The sequence below is a fragment of the Ammodytes marinus genome, assembly GCF_949987685.1.
Source record: "Ammodytes marinus genome assembly, chromosome: 17".
Classification (NCBI taxonomy): Eukaryota; Metazoa; Chordata; class Actinopteri; order Uranoscopiformes; family Ammodytidae; genus Ammodytes; species Ammodytes marinus.
The window spans coordinates 18,974,261-18,986,489 of NC_137221.1; the positions used below are offsets into that span (position 1 = coordinate 18,974,261).

Consider the following 12,229-nt stretch of genomic DNA (forward strand, 5'->3'; position numbering starts at 1 on the left):
TTACTTCAGCAAACTGTGTGTGGGGGTTTCAGGGACGTGTCGGATCACATCGTAGATTGTGGTGTGCATGTCCTGAACTGACTCCAGGCGAGCCAGAGATCTGCAAGAGGCCTGCGGGACAGTTGCATAGGATAATTAAAAAACCACACGCAACCGTTGGACAACTGACAAAATGGTTCAAGGTCCTTGCTGCGTTATCACATCATGTCAGTGCGCACGTTCAATCAATACCTGTGTAGATTCCATTTTCCCAGGTATGGAGACAAACTCGTAGATGCCAAAGTCTTCTGTTGCATCCTCGTGGCCTGCTGATGATGCACAGGCTTAAATGTCAGACACCAACCCTTAGGTTACAGTTTAGTGCATTAGCGTCAAACTTTACTGTAACCTGATGAATGTAATGAGGCCATATAAAACCACCCTTTGTCATAACCGTTGTTTTAGGAATGACTTTCAGTTTGATGTTAAACAGAAGCCGTATAAATCCCTAAATAGTCCCCAAAAATATGTGATGTAACAGTAGCTTACCTGAACGATGTGGTCGTTTCTGTTCTGTGAGGGGTCTGCCAAAAACAGGAAAAAAAAGCTGTTAGTTGACGCTAATACAAGTTAGTATATAAAAGAGGTTAAGATTTAAGTCTGTTTTGGATTCCAAAATCAAGGCTCTTACCTGTTGTAAATGCTCATAAGCACTGTTGATTGCAGAGAGAAAGAGACAAGGGGAAAATAATTACTCACAGATACAGAAATGACACATTTTTAAATACTACCTTGACTTATTCAAATGCAGTCGTCACTTTTGCCCTGGTTACTTTTGGTTTGTCTGACATTTGCAAGTTATTTACATTTAAGATTAACTCCAGCGTGTTATCTCAGCATTCAAACACGAGGATTTCAAACATGGAACGTGATAAACTGGTTGCAGGGCCGACTGTGATGGCTGAACTCACAGGGGGTTAACAGGAACTATAATGCCAGGAAAACCTCTGCTGTCAAAGCACCAGAATGAGACATTATCTAACCTCTCTTTGGATGGCAAGTTCGCCTGAGGAAGAACAGCAGCATACAGCCGATGACGAACAAAGAGCAGACAGTAATGGCCGCCACAGGGGATACAGCACTGCCCTCCTGGGTGTGCTTCTCTTTCCCTGTAAACAAATGCAGGAGGGACACTGATATTAAAGCTCACCTTTAGCCAAGCTAGTAGGTAGCGTGCCTCAAAAATGGAAATGTCGGTCGACTGGTCCACACTGAAGATCTTAATAATGAGGCTAGTTGGATTTCAGTGAAATGTTGTAGAGATATTCATGGTCCCCAGATGAGTTATCCTAATGCCTGGTGTATTCCCCTGTTTTGTGTAACTATTTGGCACAAATATTCCAGTATTCCTACCCTAGAAGATACATAATTTTAACAATTATTTTTACTTGATGACTTAGTGCCATCATTCAGTTCATTTTTAAATTTACCCAATAGGCCTACTCTGTTTCACGAACAAATACCTGAGAAACTGTTGACATCCCCATTAGCCTTTGTTTTACATTGCTAACAAGTCAACATATCTGTTAAATGTTACCTGTTAAGCAAGCACATGATAGCATTGTCACGGTGAGCATGTTATCTTACTCACATAAGCATTTAGCTTAAAGCACCTGTGTGCGTATGTACACAGCAGCTAGCATGGTTTGTGTAATCAAAACGTTAGGCCTTAGAGGAGGGTTTGGTAAGGATCAAAAGAGATTTGGATGTTAATGAAAAAATAGAATGCTGTCATGACTTCTGTTGACTCAATAAACAGTATTTAAAATCATGGCCAGTATCGACAGGAGCCACCAGCAAAACCTGTCCCAGTATCACCAAGACAACATATCAATGTCGCATTCGGCACACAGAAAGCCCACATGCTATAAAACTTGGTCAACAAATACAACAGCTGCTATCCACTGTTTACTTTCCCAGCCACTGAACTTTAATACGGGTTGCAGTCGCTGAAACCTAGCAACAGAGATAAAAGATGGGTTTCCTAATATATTTCATCATTTCATAAATCCATAGCCTGGTTTCACTTTTCACCTCTTGTGCACACACTGCTTCAACTGCACCATTTTATCTACCCAACTGTTCCCTTAGCTGGCCACAGTGTGTGTGTGTGTGTGTGTGTGTGTGTGTGTGTGTGTGTGTGTGTGTGTGTGTGTGTGTGTGTGTGTGTGTGTGTGTGTGTGTGTGTGTGTGTGTGTGTGTGTGTGTGTGTCATCATCAATATCTCACAGCTCATAAACCTCATCTGCTTTTGGCACGGCACCCTGTTTACAGTGCGTTTATCTCAGAGGATTCCCAAAAATCCACCCACGTTCTGCTTCCCCTTGCCACGTTCCACCCTCAACGCACCTGTTCCCCAGTCGGCCACCACCAGAGTGAACAAGGCCTCGTCCTGCTTCTGCGTCACATTGTTGAAGGCCCGGCACAGGTAGTCCTCAGCCTGGGCCAGTCTGTAGGAGCGTACCTCCAGTCGAGGGCCCTCTGTGATGGTGGCATTGCGGCTCTTGGAGATCCAGACGTAGGTGTTTGGTGGGTTGGAATCGGCCTGGCATTCGAAGAAGACCAGCTCGCCAGGTTTGATGGTGAACACTTCCCGTGTCCGCAGGCCCTGGACCGAGTTCACCTCCAGGTTGTAGGGCCCATCTGTGAGTGGGTCAGGCAAACATGACAGTTCGTTGCTGATATGGTGTTTATTACACAGAATGGATACTTTCCTATGAAATGTCTCATGTTAACGCATGATGAGGCAGCAGTGGCCAAAGGATTACGACTGAGGTAAAACATTTCGGTACACATTCTAACTGGATTTGTCCTGATGGAACTGAGAAAGCAGTGCTTGTCACCCCCAATTTAGAGTTGGGGTACGCTTGAATACTTCGGCCAAACAGCTCTTGAGATGCTATAAAAACAACTTGTCTTATTAGAGGCATAGGTCGATAAGTGTGATAATATAAAAAAGTCTCCTGGAAACTATTATAATGGTACCAACAAACACTGTAAGTCATTGAGTGGTATCAATTAATTTGAATGTGTGCGTGTGACACGTGACATCAATAATGCCTCTGACTGGAACAGAAACTGAACATAGACAAACACTCCTTCTACGCAAACAGAAATGATGACATGCTTGATTTACTATTGCTTTAGTTCTCAATGCCAAGATATCAACACACCTACTGTTTGTGGACAATGACTAAGGGGGAAACTGTAAAAAAGAAAGTTAGGGAAGTTACAAAAATGTTGCACAAGTGTACTACTAACATCTAAATGTCCAATCAATACAGAAACAGCAGTTGTAAACCACATTCAAATAAATTCATGGAAAGGTTATTTGTGATCTGGGTGCAACCTCGGTCTAGCAATACCAGGCCAGTTTATTAGTTCAACCCCAGTTCACATGCGCACGGTAGACAAGAGGATCTCTGTGAGATAAGTCCACTCGGATGCAAATACTATCCCATAACAGCCACCTGTTTTCAGTTTTTAGAACATAGTGTGATCTCACATGCATTTACATACCACCTAATACCTCTGGCAGAACAGAGCAAAAGAAAGTGCAAACGTGGAAATACTAAAACACTGTTAGATGTTTTCTATGCAGCTTTGTAAAAAAGAAATACATCCTTAAACCAAATGTTCTTAAAACTAAACTTCACAGGCCATCATGATTCATTAAAAAAGACTTATTTCATTATTTTTGTGTCAGAGTTTCTGACTTTTTTATGTATTTCTGTCTCGGTTTCATTTAGGTTCATCCTGTGTAGTTACAAGTTCACAACAGCTTGCAAATGAAAATCAAATTATCCTGCCATTTTTAGAAATTTTGGAAAGCAGAGGTACAACCAAATACAATTCCAGTGCCTGTAATAACAGCTGGGCATTAAGGACTACCTTTTGCTTTGTCATTTATCAATTCTGGTTTGCATATCAGCTTCTTTCACATGAAAAAGAGCTGAAGGTGATTGGCATGTTGTTATACCAGACTTTCTAATCTTGAGAAGCCATGAATCGGCTACGAGCTCTCCTTCTCACTGCACGTTAACCACCCTGCAATTCTTTGCAAAATAATTGGGAATAATTGGCATACAATTTCAGATGGTACTGGTGCAGGGAAGCAGAAGAAGATTACAGATAGATATGTATATGTACTCACAATAGACATTGAGCTCTATGCCCCTGCTGTGCCGAGACTTGCTGACTGGGTTGCTGGCCACACAGCGGTAAGTTCCCTTGTCCCCCTTTCTCACAGGACTGATCAACAATGTAGAGTTGTCTCCGGAGAAGTGGTAGCTGTCACTGTGACCCAGTGTGATGTTGTCCCTTAGCCACTGGTACACAACTCTTGTTCCATTCTTGACAGAACAAGTCAATGTTACGTTTGCCTTGTCCTCAACAACTGCAAACTGAGGGTTCTTCTCAATAACTGGACTGGACACGGGGACTACGGAAAAACACAAGAAATGTCGGTTAAATTTAGGGTTAAGTCCATTAGACGACATCAATCTTATTGGCTGATTGTGATTGAAGAACCCTCACCGTCCACCGTTACGTGCACAGTTCTCTCTTCCTTGATGACCAGTCCAGTCTTGTTAAGGAACTCTATGTTGAGGCTCAGGTGGTAATCCCCCTCGTCGTCCCGATTTAATTTCCGAATCCGCAGAGAAACATTGGGTTCTCTAAAGTCGAGGTGGTTGCGGTACATCATGTCTGTGATAGTGGCGTCTTTGGTGAATGTCACCAACGTGGCTCTGGTGCCACTAGGCCTGGTGTGGGACCAAGTACCCTGCATCTCAACTTGGTCCAAAGGGAATCGGGTCTCGACGTACAGGAACACAGACTTCCCTTCAATACCATGATGGACCAATGAAGGGACGTGGATGAACTTGGAGCTGACTTCTGCGTTGGTAGAGTTTACAGGAAATGGGAAACAAAGGGGGTTACTGCATAGTCACACAAACTATTAGGATCAGGCTATTCCTTGTAATCAACATGCCATACTCCATATCTTCAACATCTGGACTAGCAGTAGACACAACATTTACAAGAAAAGTTGATATGGCCCCAAGGTGTTAGCAAACAGTTGCCTATTTACACACCCAGCAGACATGTAACGATGTCGTCATTCATTGAGAGCTGTTTTTCGAGACACCTGACAAATGTAAGTTCAATAACCATAATCCAATATTGACGTGCAATGTTGTTGTAATATGAGCATTTTACGTTATGGGTTTACAAAATGTTCTAGTAAAAATGAACTCATTTTAGCAATACTGTACTATTGGTTGAGATGGAGTGAGGGCCACGATTTAAGAGCAAAACAAGGCCATTTTCATTTTAAAGATGAACCCAGCTCTGTTTTGTCTGTCTAATCTCATAATCCATATCCTAGTCTTCAAATTGTGCAGGTCCTGAAACTGTAGTGTGTTAATATTGACGCAGCTCACTACAAAGTGTCAATGTTGACAGACAAGGATGAGGCCTGTCTCCTTGATCACAACTTGTCTTAAAGCGAACACCTGGTCTAAAGAAACTAGATGAACTGTCGATCTATTGCACCCTTTCTCTTGGAGGCACTGGCTAGCTTCCAGACCAGTTGCCAGCAATGGTGTAAACAAATAGCTTTTACCAAGTACGCTGCTCATTTGAAATTGTCCGATCAATATTCCATACTACCCCTGCACTACATTCCGGAGTTCATCACTTATCAATACTTTATTTGTTAGATGTCTTGATTGTGTCATTGGACAGGAATTTTTTTGACGACTCCAAATCTCATTGTCTGAGAGCTTGTTTTTTCTCGACAGTTTTGAGTTTACAAAGTGAGCGACTGTGTTTGGATGCCAGGTTGCGCTCAAAAGCAGCATCTGAGAGGGCTACTACTCTACTGTGAAGTAAAACTCCCTTAAAACTCTCACTTCTCCCTTACTATTGTCCCATTGTCTGTCCATATGTCTTCCCTTGAAATCGATGGAGAACATGAACGAAGGACTGGAAAATTGGTGATATGATTTGACTGAATTCCGTTTAGATGTTGAACAAAAAAGATCTCAAGGGAATTTCAATTTGAAAATTGCAATTTACCTTTTGAGTTTTGTTCTCTGCTTCTAATGTCACATTTTCCCTCTCTTTATTTACCTCTAGATATAATCTCCTTTTTACTTTGTCTCCCACCCCCCTACCCATGACCCTCTGACTGGTCCATACTTCCTCCTCGGGGGCGTCCAGCTGGTGTCAGCCAGGTCTCTGGTGACTGTTGACCAAGTTGCTCATCACAATAGATTCACTATGTGCCTGGCGTTATGTCCTAAATAATAAATGCAGCGCACACGTCCCTTTGACACGCTTCGCTATTGCAGGCCAGTTTCTTTGTGTGTGTGTGTGTGTGTGTGTGTGTGTGTCTGTGTGTGTGTGTGTGTGTCTGTGTGTTTCTGTGGGTGTGGGTGGCAAAAGTGTGCCTGTGTTTACACCAGCTGAGATCCAGTGAAAAGGCAGTGTGAGGAGGAGTGTGCCGAGCCCGCTCCTTCACTGTTGTCCCCAAACAACGCGGACATTGTTGTGTTGATATGGGGAGTAGATTACAGTGATGATGGCCCTTTGAGGTGAAAGGATATCTTCATTTAGTGGTCACAAACACACACACACACATTCAAAAAACCATGTGTGGACATCTGCAAGCACCTGCCTCTTATCACCCTCACGCACACATCCAAGATGTTTGGAGACTAAATAAAGTCTCCCGGCGCATGTCCAAACGCCAGCATCTTGTGTCCTCTTACAGATAAGACAAATAGTGCTCCCCCAGAAAGGTTGATGATACAAACATCAAAACAGGGGAGTGGGGGCCGTAGGGAGTCCATTTCTTTATGGACTTCTGTTTGATTTATGTGGTCATGTGAAGAATACTTGTTTGTTATCAGTGAGTCACAGAGCTGTGGCCTGGGTCACTTCTTCTTTCCACAGGTTGCCTTCCGTATGCCTTTACTTACAGCCCAACAACAGTAGCAAAGCTAATATTGTAAAGTCACATGGTGTTGACTATGGAAAGGACATGCAAAACAAACAAGGAATACACTAGTTACACTTTAAAGACTCAAACTCCTGTAAAAATGATTGCTGCGAGGTTGAGGAACACCTGGGTAAAGTCCTTATTCGCCAATCTACATTTCTGCCTTACATTTCACATAAATAAGGATGCCAATTCAACTATTTTCAAATAATACACCGATACAAGTTTCATTTCTGCTTATCTGACCTAAACCCTTCAAAGTCAAAGGATTTAAAAAAAAAAAAATGTAAGTGAACATTTTGCCACAGTGCACCACCATGATGAAAAACAAAACTTCCTCAACTGACACTCAGTGCTCCCCTGACTACCAAGCACAACACAGCAACCACAGTGACTGCTATGGATGCACCAACTCAAGCAAAACATCCCCTCCGCTCTACAAGGCAAAACTGTAACTTTAACGCTCACCTGTTAGGATGAAGAGAACAGAGAAGAGGTAAAGCGCCGTGGCCTCCATGGCATCTTATCCTTCAGGGATGTGTGGGACTTCTGACAGGCGGACAGGGAGTGAGGGATGTATGTAGGAAGGAAGGAAGAGAAAGAAGGTGGAGGAAGAGGAGGAGGAGAGAAATGTGACTGGTTGTGGTGACAACATTTGCCAGGGAAATAAGAGGAGCTAGCTTTAGCCTGCACCCTGGCCCCTCCCATGTGACACCAGGAGGAGGAAGAGAGGTCCACCTGGCATAGGGACAGCAGCACAGTGTGGTCCTCTCACACACACACACACACACACACACACACACACACACACACACACACACACACACACACACACACCCTAAGGCCCAGGGTTTCACTCTGTCATCGAAGAAACCGAGACATAAAAGTGTGAAAGGATAGTTGAGAGCCAAATGGAAACCGTTTTTCTTTACATTATTACACAGCGGCTGCTCCAGTCCCCCAGGCTGCGAAACAAAGATAAAAGCAGACAGAGCAGAGCTGTTTTAACCACCAACGTCACACAGTTTGGTTAAGGAGATGACAATGGATGATATAACGGTCAGCAAAAAGCTATTATGTATGCAGGGCCTATATAGTGATTTTTGTAGTCCAGAAATGAGGGGACAAAGAAATAGACAGGGAGACTGATACTGGGTGCAAAAACAACTGAGGAATGTTGATCTGACACTGACACACGTATCACTGACCTTTCAAATTGCCTTCGGGATAGAGACTATCATCGAGATCACAGCGATATAAATTGGCGACATTTTTATATTTTTTCAAGCCCGCCAGGGAGGACATTGTCAAATTATTCCACAAAAGATAAGTTTTTTTAGTTTTTTTATGTGACCAGCAAATGTTATGAGTTACAGCAAAATATCTGGAGAAATAATTGTTTGTGCCATGACAAGTGTGTGTTACTTTCAGGCACATGTCCAAATAGTAGACTTCTCAGTTCCATTTACCACACCAGAAAATTGGGTTATGTTTGTTGTCACTACACGGCCAAACAAGGCATGAAATTATGGATTAGGAATGCATCTGCTCTGATCTTCTTTTTTCAATCATCTCATATAGATCCTTGCTGGCTGTAGATATATTTAGTGAAATCATACCAAGATGAAGGTTCGACTCTATACGTGCAAACACAAACAACATACACATAGTGATCATATGAAATAACACTTCACCCCCCCAGTGACTTGTTTCTCATTCTGCGTGGTCATCCCCTGAAAGGAAATGGTGAAACGGGGGACTCGACTGCACAGTGAATGAATTAAGCCATTGTAGGGTCGTGTGAATGAGAGCCTAGTTGGGCGATGGCACCATTAAAGAAACGAAAGACTATTTTCCCTGGTGTTAAGAAGCTATACTCTATTAAAAGTGAGGTTGAATCATATCAATACAGTATTTTCTTCAGTCAGAGCACATGATTGGGTAAATTTGGCCCTTGCAGAGTTTACCTCATTCACGTACTAAAACAAATTTTAGTCAACTAATCTTTTTATAAAATTATCTTGGATGAGATAATGAATGCCGTCCAATTTGTCTCAGTTAAAGAAATGTATCTGTTATATGTGAAGCAAATTCACAATTCTTCCATTTAAAGAAATAAAACATTTTGCAGTATCCTCTTGCTCCTTCACATTATGGAGCACTCTTTCTCACTCTCTCTCTCTATCTCTCCCACTCTCTCTCTCCCACTCTCTCTCTCTCTCCCTCTCTCTCTCTCTATCCCCAGAACCTGCAAATTTCCTCTTCACCTTTAGATGGGGTCAGTGCACCATCCATAAGACATAGTCCGCCGGTGGATTTAAGAATGGAGCCAGCTGCACAGCATGGCTACAATAGCTTTAAGGGGCTTGCTTCATTTCTACTAATTATGACAAAACTACTTGAATTGACCCGCTCTGGCAGTGACTGCACAGTTCTTTGGCAGTGGTATACCCAACCTTTTTTGTCTTGAGATTAACAACTTGTTGTCACAGAAGAAGAAGAGGTTTCCTCCACAGCTGTTTTAATTGGCCTGGCGATCTCTATGGCATGTGCTGGACATAGTAGAACTTGCTACTTGACTTTGACCAAGCTTTAAAAAATATCCGTTCTTTATTTCAGGCTCTTGATTATACACCTTGCACTTCTCTACCTGATTATGCCTGATTGAGAATAGCTTGTTGCTGTCCAATGAAAACCATCCATCTCCAAAATGTGGTGGTTTTGAACAGTTTAAATAAACTTCCAAGACCGATGTGTTCCTTTGTGGGTTGATAAGAAAAAAGAAATCCTCCCACCGTTTTAAGCTTATAGTTAACCATTTACGAAACCCATTGTGTTAAGTGAAAGCTGCATTGTCAATGCGCGGAAAAGTGCCGCTGTAAAACATTAACACAAACGAGCGAGGATGTGTTATATGGCCATTAATCCCTATCCACTTCCTGGTTGTTTGGATTGAGAGGTTAATACTATTCATTCTAGTATAAAGTCTCTCCAGTAAAGGTGCGCTGACTAGTGACAAAAGCATTGCAGCACACACACACACACACACACACACACACACACACACACACATTGTGAGACATGTCGTGTATTTTCATTCAAAAGGGAGCAACATATTGTCATAAGACTTGTTGGGGATATTGAGAAAGACTAAACAGGGATTAGCTAACAACTGCAGGTTAAAATGTTAGGGCTTAGCCTACACCGTGACCTTTTGACTGATTGGATGAGTTTGAAGGGGAAATGCACTTTAAACAGATTCAAGGCTCAACAAAATGTCAGTATTTACCTCACACAAGTCCTCCTGATTGAAGTTACATCACAGTATGGTATATGGCCTGGTGTGGGTCTTCTTGGGCCGTCCTACCAAAACAAGTACATGTCAGCTGAGTGACACACACACACACACACACACACACACACACACACACACACACACACACACACACACACACACACAGAACTAACACACACACCCTCAAATGGGGGGGGGGGGGCTCTTGCTAAGCCAAACCATGTCACATTTTCCATTTTCAGTCTCCCAGGCCATGTCTGCGACTGTTGCCACACTTTTACCACAATTCTACCCCACTGTTTGCCTCCCGCCGGGCTCCCACTCCTCCACCTCATCCTCGTCATATCATCCTGCTCTCCAAATCACTTTCTTAAAGGTGATGGTCAGTGACCCCCAATCTAAAAATCCACCCACACTCCTTTTCAGGGTACCCTTTCCTCAGCTCCTCAAACCCCCATGTACTGTATCTGTGTTCTCCCTCTCTACTTCAATATCTTCTCCTCTTTCATTCCTCCTCCCCTCTAGCAGCCTTGGCCTCCAGCTGCAGACACTCAGAGCAGACACAGCACACCAGCCCACATCAAGGTCACACTATTGGCACACGTGTGTGTGTGTGTGTGTGTGTGTGTGTGTGTGTGTGTGTGTGTGTGTGTGTGTGTGTGTGTGTGTGTGTGTGTGTGTGTGTGTGTGTGTGTGTGTGTGTCTGGAGCAGTCATTACAGTGGGGCCACATAGGGTGTTGGTGGCCTACTGCGATATGCTGTAATAGGCCCACATGCATATTTCTTTCCCGATCCACTGAAATGTTGAATACAATGCAACTGTAGCTGTGTTGTTTGTGTTTAAAGGTCCCTCGATTTTTGTCAGGGAGGATTTCCAAGTGCAATATGAACACATCTATGACATCAGAGACACAGTCAACTATATATAAAGGCTTCATTAAAGTTATGTTTGGATAGTCCACAGGAAAAGTCAGCACTGAAACTGTCACACACACACACACAGTCAACCAATCACTGTCCAGCCAAAACGAGAAGTTGGCTTGTACAGTTGTGCCTTTTGGTGTTGTTGATAAGAGCACGTCCCACATCAGATGTAAACTTGAAATATTTTTTTTTGCTTCACATGTACAAATGTTAGGCTAATGTTGGCCTATAGCTGAGCAGAGAACAAGAGGCACGAGACAGAGTGGGGTTAAGTAGGAGCAAAGGAAAGGGGCGTGGATGTCTGCATGGCCTTTGAGTGATTTGATTGGATGAAAACTTTTCATTCACACACAAAGATTTACAACAGTGGGAAACGTAGAATGTTGGACACACGCGCTGCACAGTTTGTGTGTGTGGGTGGGTATAGGCAGGGCCAGGCGCATGTTTTCCCCTTATGCTCGCATGTGAAGAGCACTTTTTTCTTTTTACTGCTGCACCATTGAACCCCTCTATCTCTCTGTGGATCTGACTGTTGTTGCCTAAAAGGCACGCTGACTTCATGAGCCGAGCGTTTGACCCAGAGTGCGTGGGTCGAGTCAGTGAAGCTTTCAAACAAGCGCCTCAGCGTTCTCCACTCTGAACCTTCAACACCAGTTCAAAAGACTATGTGTGTGTGTGTGTGTGTGTGTGTGTGTGTGTGTGTGTGTGTGTGTGTGTGTGTGTGTGTGTGTGTGTGTGTGTATGTGTGTGTAATGAATGGCTGACCTCCATCTGTATGTGTGTCCCAAAACAAACATATGCACACAAGTGCACCGACAAACTATATATTTGTAGGCCAATGTCTTCTTTCATTCCAGCATGGATGTCTCTCTCTCTCTCTCTCTCTCTATCTCCCTCTCTTTGTGTGTGTGTGTGTGTGTGTGTGTGTGTGTGTGTGTGTGTGTGTCTGGTGGCAAGAGCCTCA

At 43.2% G+C, this 12,229-nt stretch overlaps 1 protein-coding gene across 1 annotated transcript; it reads right to left on the reverse strand.

Annotated features, from left to right (window-relative positions):
• Positions 1 to 7,625, reverse strand: hepacam2 (HEPACAM family member 2; the record flags this gene model as incomplete). Its single annotated transcript, XM_080045062.1, has 9 exons — positions 7,514 to 7,625; positions 4,576 to 4,935; positions 4,193 to 4,480; positions 2,389 to 2,682; positions 1,023 to 1,148; positions 671 to 692; positions 529 to 563; positions 232 to 305; positions 1 to 111 (listed from the first exon to the last, which is right to left on the reverse strand). The coding sequence occupies exons 1-9, from the start codon at positions 7,560 to 7,562 to the stop codon at positions 1 to 3; spliced, it is 1,359 nt and encodes a 452-aa protein (XP_079901188.1). The 5' UTR covers positions 7,563 to 7,625.
• Between the last annotated feature and the right edge of the window lie 4,604 nt (positions 7,626 to 12,229).